The 12813-nt window shown below is 40.0% G+C and overlaps 1 protein-coding gene across 1 annotated transcript; it reads right to left on the bottom strand.

Annotated features, from left to right (window-relative positions):
• Window positions 1-3229: 3229 nt before the first annotated feature.
• On the bottom strand, window positions 3230-6186 carry LOC112187626 (pentatricopeptide repeat-containing protein At3g02330, mitochondrial). The gene has a single exon (XM_024326501.2). The coding sequence runs from the start codon at window positions 6005-6007 to the stop codon at window positions 3350-3352; it is 2658 nt and encodes an 885-aa protein (XP_024182269.1). The 5' UTR covers window positions 6008-6186; the 3' UTR covers window positions 3230-3349.
• Between the last annotated feature and the right edge of the window lie 6627 nt (window positions 6187-12813).

Raw genomic sequence — 12813 nt, 5'->3', positions numbered from 1 at the left:
CTCATCTTTTCCCTTCGACCAAGGGTTTTTCCCACTGGGTTTTCCGGGCAAGGTTTTGTTGCGGCAACTCTATTTGCATCCCTCTCGTAGACATATTATCTACTTATGAGGCTGATAAGAAGACTCCACTTATCTCCGAAGCTGTGATATTACTACTCCACACTCATGCGCGTTGTGCTCTTTTTCTCCTTCGACGAAAGTTGTTTTTTCCCACAGGGTTTTATTACTTGGCAAGGTTTTTAACGAGGCAATTTCGAAGCGCACGGCCTAGACAATACTATTGACATGAAATATCCAAGGGGGAGTGTTGTAGTATATATGAATCATGTTGTATATATGAGTCATAGTATAAATGTCTATATCATGTATACAATAGGTACTTGAGTGTATAATGTAGGTATAGAGACTTGTGTGACAAGCTTTATGCCAAAGGGCAACAAGCATGGCAATTGTGATCATTGCAGACACCATGTGGAGCTGCAGCCCTCAATCAACCAAGAGAAGATTGTTATCATTTTGAGTTTCTCTTAGAGCATTCACGCTAGGTTTGTATTTCTATATAAACCCTCCATTGTGAGATGAATAAACACATGAATCTCAAATCTCTCTGCAACATTACTCTCTCCTCTCTCTCTGTTAATTTATGCTTGTCCTCAAACAAAGCAAAATATATAGCAACACCAAAAGACTATCTTGTCCTTTGTCTCTACTACAGAAGATCAGGTACGTAGCTGATATTATCCTCTTCAATTCCCGGTTTCATTTTCTTGTCTCCAAGCTTTCTGTTCTTCCTAGACCACTCAGCTTGCAGGGGAGTGATAAACCATTAATCAAGGTATATATGCTTATCTCTTGTGAAGAGATATAGCTTACCTTCAGATCATCCATCCAGATAAGTCTTATGTTGTTTACTCTTTATCTGATTTCACACTTGTACAAGTCACTCCTTTTGTAATACTATGATCAAATATAAACTGAACGTCAGCGACAGTTGAAGTGTGCTTATTGACAACACAAATACTCTTCCTTCCCTAATCTCTTCAGCTACCAATATGTCTATCTACCTCAATCGAATCAGTACTAGTATAGTCAAAGAAACGGAAATTTCCCCATTGATCATAAATGTGAAATGAAAAAGAAGGAAAGAAAAAAAAGTGCAGGGATTGCCGTTAGGATTGAAATTCTACCAACTTAATTTTACAAAACTAGAGAGCGGCATTGATATATGCTTCCGCCTTGACAACAAAAATTACATGCAAGATCTTGGGCTGGCTAAAAAAGGGGTGCTATTGAGGAAGTTGCACTCATAATGGGTTAAGGACAATCCTTCTGTTTAAATTCAAAGAGAAGCCCTGAATTTTGTTTTACTGATAGAAACTTGATAGATGAGGGAGCCATCCAAAGTAAGGAGCGTATCAATTCAGTATGTGTTACTGCTGTTATATCAGTGCTTAACTCTACCTTGAGATGCTTGATATTTGGCAATGGTGAAGGTGTCTTCCTTATATCTTCTTCAAAGATAAGAGTCTATCATCATCAAGAAAACAAAAACAGAATTAGTCTAATGTAAGATGTGCGTGCGCGCGATATGTTAATTACAACAGATTATAGCCTAGAAAGACGGGGGTGTTTCGATGTTTATACCTCAGCGTCGGAAACATGTAGACTTACTTTTCTTGAGCAATCAAACTGTCCAAGAAAATCTCTTAGTTGAAGCATCCTTCTGATGGGATCCATGCTGATCTGATGGGACACATTAGACCCAAGTATGATAAAGTGAAAACTGGTTAGATATATAGCAAATCCTGAAAGGTGTTTATTTGGGTCTGTTTGAGACTATAACATTAATAATAGTATATTTTGTTGAGTTCAAAAAATTTTGTTAAGTTTCTAGCTGAACTACTTGATGCGCGCATTAGCTCATTCATTTATAACTAGTCGATGTGAGGTGCTATGTGCTTTGCCTTTTGCTTGAGCATAGTAGCGCTATGTTAACCATGTAGGTTTTACTAGTACTTACCCTTATTGCTTCATTTCTGCAGGCTATCACTTGTTCAGGAACAAAAGGTGAACTGTTACTGGCTGATGTTACTACGCAGTTGAACATTGAATTCACATTGTAAAAATCACATTGTTTATTCTTGTTGCTACTGAATTCACATTGTTTATACGCAATCAAACAAAACAAAGACACAGTAGCAAGCAAACAAGAAGCTCAATCCTCAATATAAAAAAACCCAGAAAAGCCATCCAATTGAAATTGTAAGATTCAAGTCCATCTACATATCATCACCCTTGACTGCAATTAAGCTCTCTCTCATTGGTTCTAATAAAACCCAATGAAAGAGAGAAAGAGAGCAAATAACACTGTTCGCTCTCTCTCTCTCTCTCTCTCGATCAGTTGTACCAAAGTTATCAAAAACAACAAAAGGGTTAGAATTTCAGTTTCTAGCACCACTCAGTGACTAGATTAAACCTTTACCCTTTTACGGATCGATGGATAGATCCAAGATTGTAATCAGAGCTCTACTACTACTCCTACCTCATATTTTCATATCCTAATTCGAAGAAACATAAACGAAGGCAGCAAAATTGGAGTAAGGGCTTACCTTGTCGACCTCCATTGGAGCCAGATTCAAGCTGAGTGCTACTGCTTAGGAGATTTTGCAGTGCATTTTGGATCCGTCGCTAGAGGTTTTAGGGTTTCTGATTTGGGTTTGTGTTTTGCGTTTTGGGATTTCAAGTTTTGGTCGTTATGGATTATGCCAGTGGCATAAGCGTAAATTGTAATAAAAACTGAGCATTTTAGTCATTTTGTATCAAAATTCAAAGCCAGGCCTGCTTCATTTGGTTTTGGGTCTGAGCTTGTGTCCTTATCTGTATAAAATTATTTGAAGGTAGATTTTCTGTGTTTATATCTTTGGTGTGGTGCTACTATGTAATTTTCTATAAAAAATAAATAAATAAATAACAAGGATGGTTAATGGGTTGGGTCATATTAAGCCTGTCACAATCAATGAGTCGAGTTGTCTCGGGTTGTATTTTTATTAACATATAATATTTAAAGTTAGCTAAATTTGCATACTTATTGATAATTATTATAATTATATTGTGTTTGTGTGTGTGTTTTATGTTGCATAAATTTTTCATGATTGATGAAGCAATCGTAGAACACAATTTCACTATACATATGCTCTCATAAGCCATGACAGAAAGGAATTGAGTGGATGATTCTTGTGAAATTGCACTTGTTTTCCATGAGTTCTAAAACCCAAATGTCTATAAAATCACATATTCATTAAAAACGGGTGAACTTACACAAGTATATAAAGTTCCAATGAATACATGCCTACTCTAGGTGCTCCTGCTCTTCCATCTCCTCATCAAGCACAAACTCAATTTCTGGCCTATACCCAATCCTCATCATCTCAACAACTAACAAATCAAGTCTCTCATATACCTCCTCACTTCTTGGATGAGCCTTGTCCCCAACAAAAAATGCATGTACTTCATCTTTTACCTCAATCCAGCTGCAACCCGGCTCCTTCTTCATCCTATTATACCTCATTGTTTTCCTCATCTCCAGGACCTCACCCCACATTCCAGCTTCAGCATATATATTTGACAACAGAACATAGGTAGAAGAGTCTTGCGGATCCAATTGCCAAATAGAGTTGGCTGCTATTTCAGCCACTTGTACATTCCCATGAAGCTTGCAAATGCTGAGCAGAGTTCTCCATATTACATCATCAGGTTCAAAAGGCATATCTTGAATAAGCCTCAGTGCTTGATCTACTTGACCTGACCTTCCTATAATATCCACCATACACGAGTAATGCTCCAATTGAGGTTTCAAACCATAATCAGAAAGCATTGTGCGGAAGTAGTATAAACCTTTTTCAGCATTTCCAATATGTCCACAGGCTCGGAGGACAGAAACAAAAGTTACGTGGTTTGGCTCCACATTCTCAAGCTGCATATTGTCAAAAATTCTAAGGGCATCTTCTCCGAGACCATAGTTCGCATAGCCAGAAATCATGGCATTCCATGTAACAGCATCCCGCTTAGGTGCTTTCTTGAACATTAGATGAGAGTCTTGCATGTTACCACACTTGGCGTACATATCAACAAGAGTGCTGGTCACATATACATCCGATTGCAATTCATGCTTGATAATTTGAGCATGGATCTGCTTCCCAAGTCCAACAGTAGCCAAATTAGCACAGGTATCAAGCACCGTTGCATATGTGAAATTATCAGGCTTTTCTCCCATCTCCAACATCTGAGAAAAAAATGTCTGTGCATCCTCATTTTGCTTCAGCAGTGAGAAACCAGATATGATTGCATTCCATGAGACCATCGTGTGTTCTGTTCTGTGATGTATTTTTTCAGCCTCTTCCATCATTCCACACTTGGAGTACATATCAACAAGGGCACCTCCAATAAACAAGTTCATGCCCATTCCAGATTTAATTATTCTGCTATGGATTTCCATACCATGGTTTAAAGAATGCTGACCTGCACAAGCTCTTAAAACGCTACCATAGGTGAACTCGTCAGGTTCCATCCTTGAGCGGAGCATGGAGACAAAACAAGAAAGTGTTTCCTCTTTATTTTCGTTCTGTCCATGAGCTGCAATGATTGCATTCCAAGACACAGCATCTCTTCTTACCATCTCATCAAACACAAAAGAAGCTCCCAACACATCTCCACATTTACCATACATGTCGAGAATGGCATTTGTTACACATACATTGGATCTGAAGCTACTCTTAACAACTAATCCTTGTAGTTGAAGGCCCTCCAAGTGTCCTTTGATCATTGCACAAGCACTAAGTGCACCAGACAATGTTATTTCATCAAAACCAATGCCAGACTTCTGCAGAAGCATAAACAGCTGCAGCGCTTCAAAACCTTGCCCATTTCGAGCATAGCCAACTATCATTGCATTATATGACTGCAAACTTCGGTTTGGCATTGAGTTAAATATCTTTCTGGCATCGCCTACATTGTCACATTTTGCGTACATGTCCAATGTGGCGGTGCCAACTACGACATCAGAATGAAATTGTGTTTTTACAGCATGCCCATGTAACTGAGTGCCTAAGCTGTATGCGGATAATCCTGCACACGACCTGAAAACACTAGCATAGGTAGATTGGCTCACCCCAATGCCTGCTTTCTGCATCTCATTAAATAGTTCTATACCCATGGCAAACCTGTCATTCTGAACCGAACCTGCAATTACAGCGCTCCACGAGACTGAATTCTTTTCAGGCAATTCACGAAAAACCTGTAGCGAACAATCCAATCTTTTACACTTGCCATACATGTCAGCTAAAGCACTACCCGTGAACACATCAATGTCGAAAGCCATTTTGACCGCAACACAGTGAATTTGAATCCCCAATTCAACCTCTTCCATCACCGCACACGCTTTCAGAACAACAGCAGATGTAGTACGGTCACATCCCACCCCTGCATTCCCCATCTTCAGATAAACATCAATGGACTTCAAACACTCCCCATTCTGCAAGTACCCCGAAATCAACGAATTCCAAGAAACCACATCTCTCTCCGGCATGGCGTCAAAACAAGCCTGCGCAGACCCCATTTCGCCACTCTCAGCATACCCGAAAATCATGGTGTTCCACGACACCGTGTCCCGTTGAGGCATTTCATCGAACACCTTGGCTGCATAACCCAAGACCCAGCATTTCACATACATTTGGATGAGACAGTTCGTGACGAAGACTGTGGGCTCGAACCCGGAAACGAGCATGCGGGCGTGGGCCTGTTTTCCCGGGTTCAGAGCTCTGGCATGGGAGCATTGCTGGAAAATTTGGGAGAAAGTTTTGAAATTTGTGGTGGGTGTTGTTTGGTTGGGGCGAGTGAGAGTAGAGAATGTGAAAAATAGGGGTTGGGGTTTTGGGGAGAGAGGTTTTAGAGGGAAGGAGAAGAGTCTGGTCAAGCAAGTGTGAAGGAGATGATGGTGAGGAGTAGCCATTCACTGTGCCTCTCATTCTTTGGCGGGCAAATTCCACCGTCCTTTTTTCTTTTTGTTTCTTTAATTTTTTATCATAATAAGAGCTGTTGAAGTTGTAACTATCTTAGAATTTTTTATTTTTCTTTTCAAGAAAAAAAAAAAATATATATATATATATATGTATATTATATATATATCAAGTGAAGGACATGAAGGCTTACCCCATAGTCTCCATACATGAAGAAACAAACATCAAAGGTACATTCTTTAAGAACAAAGAAGAGCAAAAAGATTATTGGAACCTAAATTAATTTAGAAGACCTAAACAGCATCTCATATAAAAAGAACTTGTGAATGGTGAAACCGAGTACTACCAAATCAATTTCGGATAAAGAAATGTCAAATTTAGTTAAAGCATCAATAACTTAGTTACCTTCTTGATATATATGTAAATACCGGAATTGCATTTGAAAAATCCAATGAAGAGAAGTACTCCACTCCACCATAAGTGGATGCCAATTAAAGCACCATATAAATGAAGAGAGTGAAGCAAGGTGAGAATAAGAGTAGAATCAACTCGTAACCACACATGTTTTCAATCATGCCTAAGCCAACTCAATTGCATTTCAATGCGAACTAAAATATGTATTGTCTTAGTTGCTTAAGATTATGCAACTTTTATTCTAAAAAGAATCCAACTAAATTGCCTAACTTTGAACGCATTCTGTTTAGGGTTTTATTGTGTTTTCTACTCTTGTAGTAGAATGCATAAACTTCATTATCAATGTTACAAGAATTGATGGATCGAGTACTTCAATTTTGGATGTTACAAATGTGAGATTCAGAAAACGGTGGAACATACTTTTTGAATGATAAGGTCTATTGTTCACCTCATTTGATTGAAATATCAATAAGAGCCTATCAAAGGTTATGACTCACTGGTTGTTTTGGCCACAAACAAATAGAGTCTATCAATAAAAACTGCTCCTTCAAAGCTTTCAGCAAACGAGACTCTACATATCCTTGTACAAATTGCAATTTATGTAAGATTCAAAATTTCCCACAAGACTGCTACTAAGGCACAGCTACTGAATCACTATGACTACTGGTAAAAAATTTCACGTCCATTTTGATGGAGAAAAGCTAAGGCTAATCGTGCTTTAGCTTGAAAAAGTATGAAAAATACTAAACAAGACGTGTATAAAGTTGAGAAGGGTCAGTTGACCCTTCTAGCGATATTTTCAAATCTTCTTGAGACCCGATCACTGTCGAGAGCATTTCTTTCAATGAGAATCTCTCTGAAGAATTTTGTTTTACGGATAGAAACTCGAGAGATGACGGTGCCATCCAACGCAGGAGTCCATCCATCAAGGCTGAATGTGTCACTGCCATTGTGGTACGCAGTACTTATCTCTACCTTAAGATGCTTGACACTTGGTAATGGTGGAGAGCATTCGTTTCTTATCTTTTCAAAGAAAAGTGTCTTCATTATCAAGGAAAAACAAAAGACTTAGTGGTCAAGGTTTAATGTAAGATGTGTATGTGCGCGCCTAATATCAGATTACAGGCTAGAAGGGGCCGGGTTGGGGTTTTTGGTGTTTATACCTCTGCATGGGAAACCTGTAGACTTAGCATTTTCTGGAGCAATAAAAAATCTTCAAGAAAAATCTCTTTGTTGAAGAAGCCTCTCTCTATCCTGGAATACCTGAAGCCCAAGTATGATTACAGCCTCCAATAAATTTAGAAAGTTTGTAGCAAGCTGCAGTCGGACTTCAAATAATCACTAAAAAGTACAAAATGTTTTCGATCGATGCTAACTAGAGATGTTGATACGTCCCCCAGGGGGTTGTTAAATTTGATAATGTATTTGCTATATTCAAACACCCTTACACTGAATTACAATCATGCTCTTATAGAGCTTATACCATGATTACACTGTGTGTATTACAGCTAGAAAGCTTACATAGACACCTCTGTCAATATGAGTATATTCCAGCTGCAGCATTGCTGGAAAGCATAGTGTGCTACAGCTCATGTAACACTCCCCCTCAAGTTGGGGAATAGATGTCTCGCATACCCAACTTGTCTAGTGAGCTGTGGAACACTTTTCCAGAAACTGCTTTGGTCAGGATATCTGCAAGTTGATCTTCAGTACACACATGTGGCATGTTAATGGTTTTTGACTCCAACTTCTCTTTGATGAAATGTCGATCCACTTCAACATGTTTTGTTCTATCATGTTGAACTGGATTGTGTGCTATATCAATGGCTGCTTTATTGTCACAATACAAATTCATAGCATGCTTGGGTTTGAACCCCAAGTCTTTCATCAAATGACGAAGCCATAGCATTTCGCATACTCCATGAGCCATTCCTCTGTACTCAGCTTCTGCACTGGATCTAGCAACCACTTTTTGCTTCTTGCTTCTCCACGTGACCAAGTTACCTCCCACAAAAGTAAAGTAACCAGAAGTAGACCTTCTATCAGTGATAGAACCAGCCCAATCTGCATCTGTGTATCCAGCTATGTCTGTGTGGTTATTCTTGGAAAACATGATCCCTTTACCGGGATTTGTTTTCAAATACCTCAGAATTCTATGTACCGCGTGCATGTGATCTTCACTTGGTGCATGCATGAATTGACTTACAACGCTTACAGCATATGCAATATCAGGTCGTGTATGTGAGAGATAAATGAGCTTGCCTACTAACCTTTGATATCTCTCTTTGTTAGTAGGCACTTGGTCTGGATATTCTGCTAATTTGTGATTTTGCTCCATCGGTGTATCTGCTGGTTGACATGCTAGTAAACCAGTCTCTATGAGTAAGTCAACCACATATTTCCTTTGAGATAGGGAAATGCCTTCTTTTGATCTAGCCACCTCAATGCCCAAGAAGTATTTCAATCCTCCAAGATCTTTCATCTCAAAAACAGATGATAGATGTGCTTCTAGTTTCTTGACTTCTTCTGGGTCATTACCTGTCACAATCATATCATCAACATAAATGATAAGTGCAGTAAGTTTATCTTTTCTATGTTTCAGAAACAGTGTATGGTCAGAGTTGCTTTGTTTATAACCAAACTGTTTCATAGATTGGCTGAATCTCCCAAACCATGCCCTGGGGGACTGTTTTAGTCCATAAAGGGATTTTTTCAACTTGCACACCATTCCTGCTTGTGAAGGTAGAGAATAGCCAGGAGGTAGATCCATGTAGACTTCTTCCTTCAAGTCTCCATGTAGGAAGGCATTTTTTACATCAAATTGCTTCAGAGGCCAGTCAAGGTTAGCCGCTAATGACAGTAGTACTCGAACAGTATTCATCTTGGCCACCGGTGCAAAAGTCTCTTGATAGTCAATACCATATGTCTGAGTATACCCTTTAGCAACCAACCTGGCTTTATATCTATCCAATGTACCATCAGCTGCGTACTTCAAAGTATAGATCCATCTGCACCCTACTATTCTTTTCCCTGCTGGTTTTGGCACTAGTTCCCATGTTTGACTCTTTTGCAAGGCTTCCATTTCCTCTTCCATAGCTTTAGTCCACTTACGATCTGCTAGAGCATCCTGTACTTTATTTGGAATGATAATAGCAGATAAATGAAATACAAAGGACGCATATGACTTGGATAACCTATGGGATGACATGTAATTGCTTATGGGATATTTGGCCTTGGCTTTAGGATCTGGTTCATATTGAGCCTTTGGTTGACCTCTATTTTTTCGAAATGGCAATTTATGACTTGGTTCCGTTTCAGTGTTAGGCTCAGAATTTATATTATCATGAAATTCAAACACAGGGTTATTAATTACCTCTGGATCATCCTCAGGGAGCATTGGTGTTGATGGGATAGTAGAAGGGGAAGAAATCTCTCTTACTGGTGATTCTGGAGTTGGCAGCTGATTTCCATTTTCAACGATTCTAGAGTTTGCTTCTGATGTCGGTAACTGGTTGCTCCTTTCAGTATTTCCATGCTCAATTCTTGTTTCTCCAGTACTTCCATGCTCTTGGATGTCCATGGGTTCCAAGAGTGGACACAAGCAATCCCTCGAAGACTGCTCTTCCTCAATATCATTCTCCCCCTGAAGAGTAGCCTTCGGGGAAAAATGTAGATCATGCTCATGGAATGTAACATCCATGGAAACATAGGTACGTTTAGTGGTTGGACTATAACACCGATATCCCTTTTGAGTGGAAGCATAGCCAATAAAGATACACTTTTCAGCACAAGCATCCAACTTAGTCCTCTGGTTTCGATGGATATGTACATAAGCTACACAACCAAAAATCTTTGGATCAAGGGCATGGGTAGGTGGTAAAGGTAAATGACTGGCAAGAGCTTGAATTGGTGTTTGTGGTGGTGGACTGGTTTCCTTAGATGTAGACTGAAGGGCTTGAGTAGGAAGTCTATTTATGAGGTAAACAGTAGTTAGGATGGCATCCCCCAAAAAGATTCTGGCATATGAGCTCCGATCAACATGGAGCGAGCAACTTCAAGAATGTGGCGGTTCTTTCTTTCCGCCACACCATTTTGTTGAGGAGTTTGAGGACATGTGGTCTGATGAATGATGCCATGGGTAGCTAGATACTGGTGAAAGAGATGGTTCACATATTCTCCACCATTATCTGAACGAAGGACTTTAATAGGTGTTTGGAACTGAGTTCGGATCATGGCATGAAAAGTCTGAAAAACTGGGAAAACATCACTTTTATTTTTCAGCAAGTAGATCCAACTCATCCGGGTGCAATCATCGACAAATAAAACAAACCATTTCATTCCAGAGGGGGTTGGTGGACAAGGTCCCCAGACATCAGAGTGAACAAGATCAAAAGGGGCAATACTTTTAGTGGAGCTCAATGGATAGCTGACACGGTGACTCTTGCCTAAAATGCAAGTGTCGCATTTAAAGGCGGATGGTTTATTATGTTGAAACAATAAAGGGAAGAGAGTTTGAAGATAACCGAATGATGGATGTCCCAATCTCTTATGCCATAACCATATCTGTTCTTCATTTGTGGAAGTTCCTTTTGAATCTGATGCACTTCACTTACACGATGATTGCCAGCAGTGGTCATCTCCATGTAGTATAACCCCCCTTCTCAATACCCCGCCCAATGATTTCCCCTGTTAGGATGTCCTGAAATATACAACACCATGGGTAAAGAATCACACAACAATAAAATTGTTTTGTTATCTGTTTGACAGACAAGAGATTATGAGATAGGGAAGGAACAAGTAACACTGTATCAAGGGTAATGGAGTCTGTAAGAGTGACAGACCCAGCACCTGTAATTGGATAGGAATCGTCATTGGCATTAGTTACGCCAGATCGGTGAACTGAAGTTAAATGGTGAATATTGCTAGAGTTATTAGTCATGTGGTCCGTTGCACCTGAATCTATTATCCACATATCCTTCCAATTAAAGTCAGAGTTACTCGATAGCAGAGAGTAAGGTTTACCTGAAGTGGTCATGAAGGTAAAAGTGGAGTTACCAGAGTGATTCATGGGAACTGAAAAAGGTGCTTTCCTGGGTGATGTAGATGAAGAAGGCTGGAAGTTACGAACATGCGGCGGTCTGTATCGAGCAGCCATGGTTCAGTACTGACTAAGTAAAGAGAAGAGAAATCGGATCCTTGGGTGTTGCCTATCGCGCAACCTTTCGGTAACTCCTTTTAATGTGGCCAGGTAGTAGAGGAACGATTTTGGCGGAGCTCAGCTCACTTGTTTAGCAGGGGACGAGACCCTTTGCTAGCACTTCTCGTATCCAATCAGCCTAGACACTACATTAATTGGAGGGACCTATGTGGTTGAGCGAGTAAGCTCGATGTTACAAGGATAAAATTTCTAATCTTTTTTTTTTTTTTTTTTTGTTGGTTTGTCAAAACACTTGACAGAAATTGATGACCACTTTCTTTCTTTCTTCACGTGCTCATCATCATCATCATGCCCCTTTTTTTTTTTTTTTTTTTTGGAATGTGGGAAAAAATTTAATATAAGAAAATTGAGAAAAGGGGCAAAGATTTGGTGGGTGGTATACGGCAAAAGTGGCCCTTTTTCTGTTTTTTTTTTTTTTTTTTTTCTCTCTCTCTTCCTTCACGTGCCTCTTGCTTTCCAGAAAGTTGTCCCCCTTTTATCTTCCTTCACGTGTTGTTCATTTTTTTTTCCTTCTCTTCTTTTGCTTTTCTTCTTTTGTTCCCCCTGTTCTGCTTTTCCTTTCTTCTCTCTTCTCTTCCCTTTTCTGGCCCTCGTCTCTCTCTCCTTTCTCTTCTTTCTTCTGTTCTCTCTTTTTTAACCGGTGCTGGATTCAAAAAATGCTGAGTTGCAGCGATTCACAGAAAATAGAGATGGAGTATTTACCGTTAGCTCAGCAAGAGGAGCTCGCCGATTAAGCTGAGTAGGAGTTCGGAATTTGCTGTGAGGGAAGTGCGCATCAGGTGAAACGGCGTCGTTACGAGGGCGTTTACGGTCAAGAAGAGCCTTGGCGGCTCTGTAATTCCGAGAAATTCGGTTTCTTTGCTCCTCAGTTTTTTTTCTTTTTTCGTCCTCTTTCCTCTCTCCTTCTTTCTCTGCCTGTTCTTCTTTTCTTCTCCTCCCTTTTCTTCTATCTCTTTCTCCTTTCTTCTGTCAGATGAAACTGAAGTGGAAGTGCAGATTGCAGCGTGGCGAGTATCAGTGGAGCTGCTGCTGCGGTGGAGCGCCTTCTGCGGTGGAGAGACTGCTGCGGTGGAGCTGCTGCTGCTGTAAAGCTGGAGGCTGCAGGGCGGGATCTGCAGGTGTCGGGGCTGAAAGCTATGGAGGTCGATAATTGCAGGTATGGGTACT

The sequence above is a fragment of the Rosa chinensis genome, chromosome 2, assembly GCF_002994745.2.
Source record: "Rosa chinensis cultivar Old Blush chromosome 2, RchiOBHm-V2, whole genome shotgun sequence".
Classification (NCBI taxonomy): Eukaryota; Viridiplantae; Streptophyta; class Magnoliopsida; order Rosales; family Rosaceae; genus Rosa; species Rosa chinensis.
This window is presented reverse-complemented; position numbering and strand designations above follow the sequence as displayed.

Bases quoted from the DNA above. Each gene is read 5' to 3' on its own strand.
- LOC112187626 (XM_024326501.2), bottom strand. From the start codon at position 6,007: ATGGCTACTCCTCACCATCATCTCCTTCACACTTGCTTGACCAGACTC.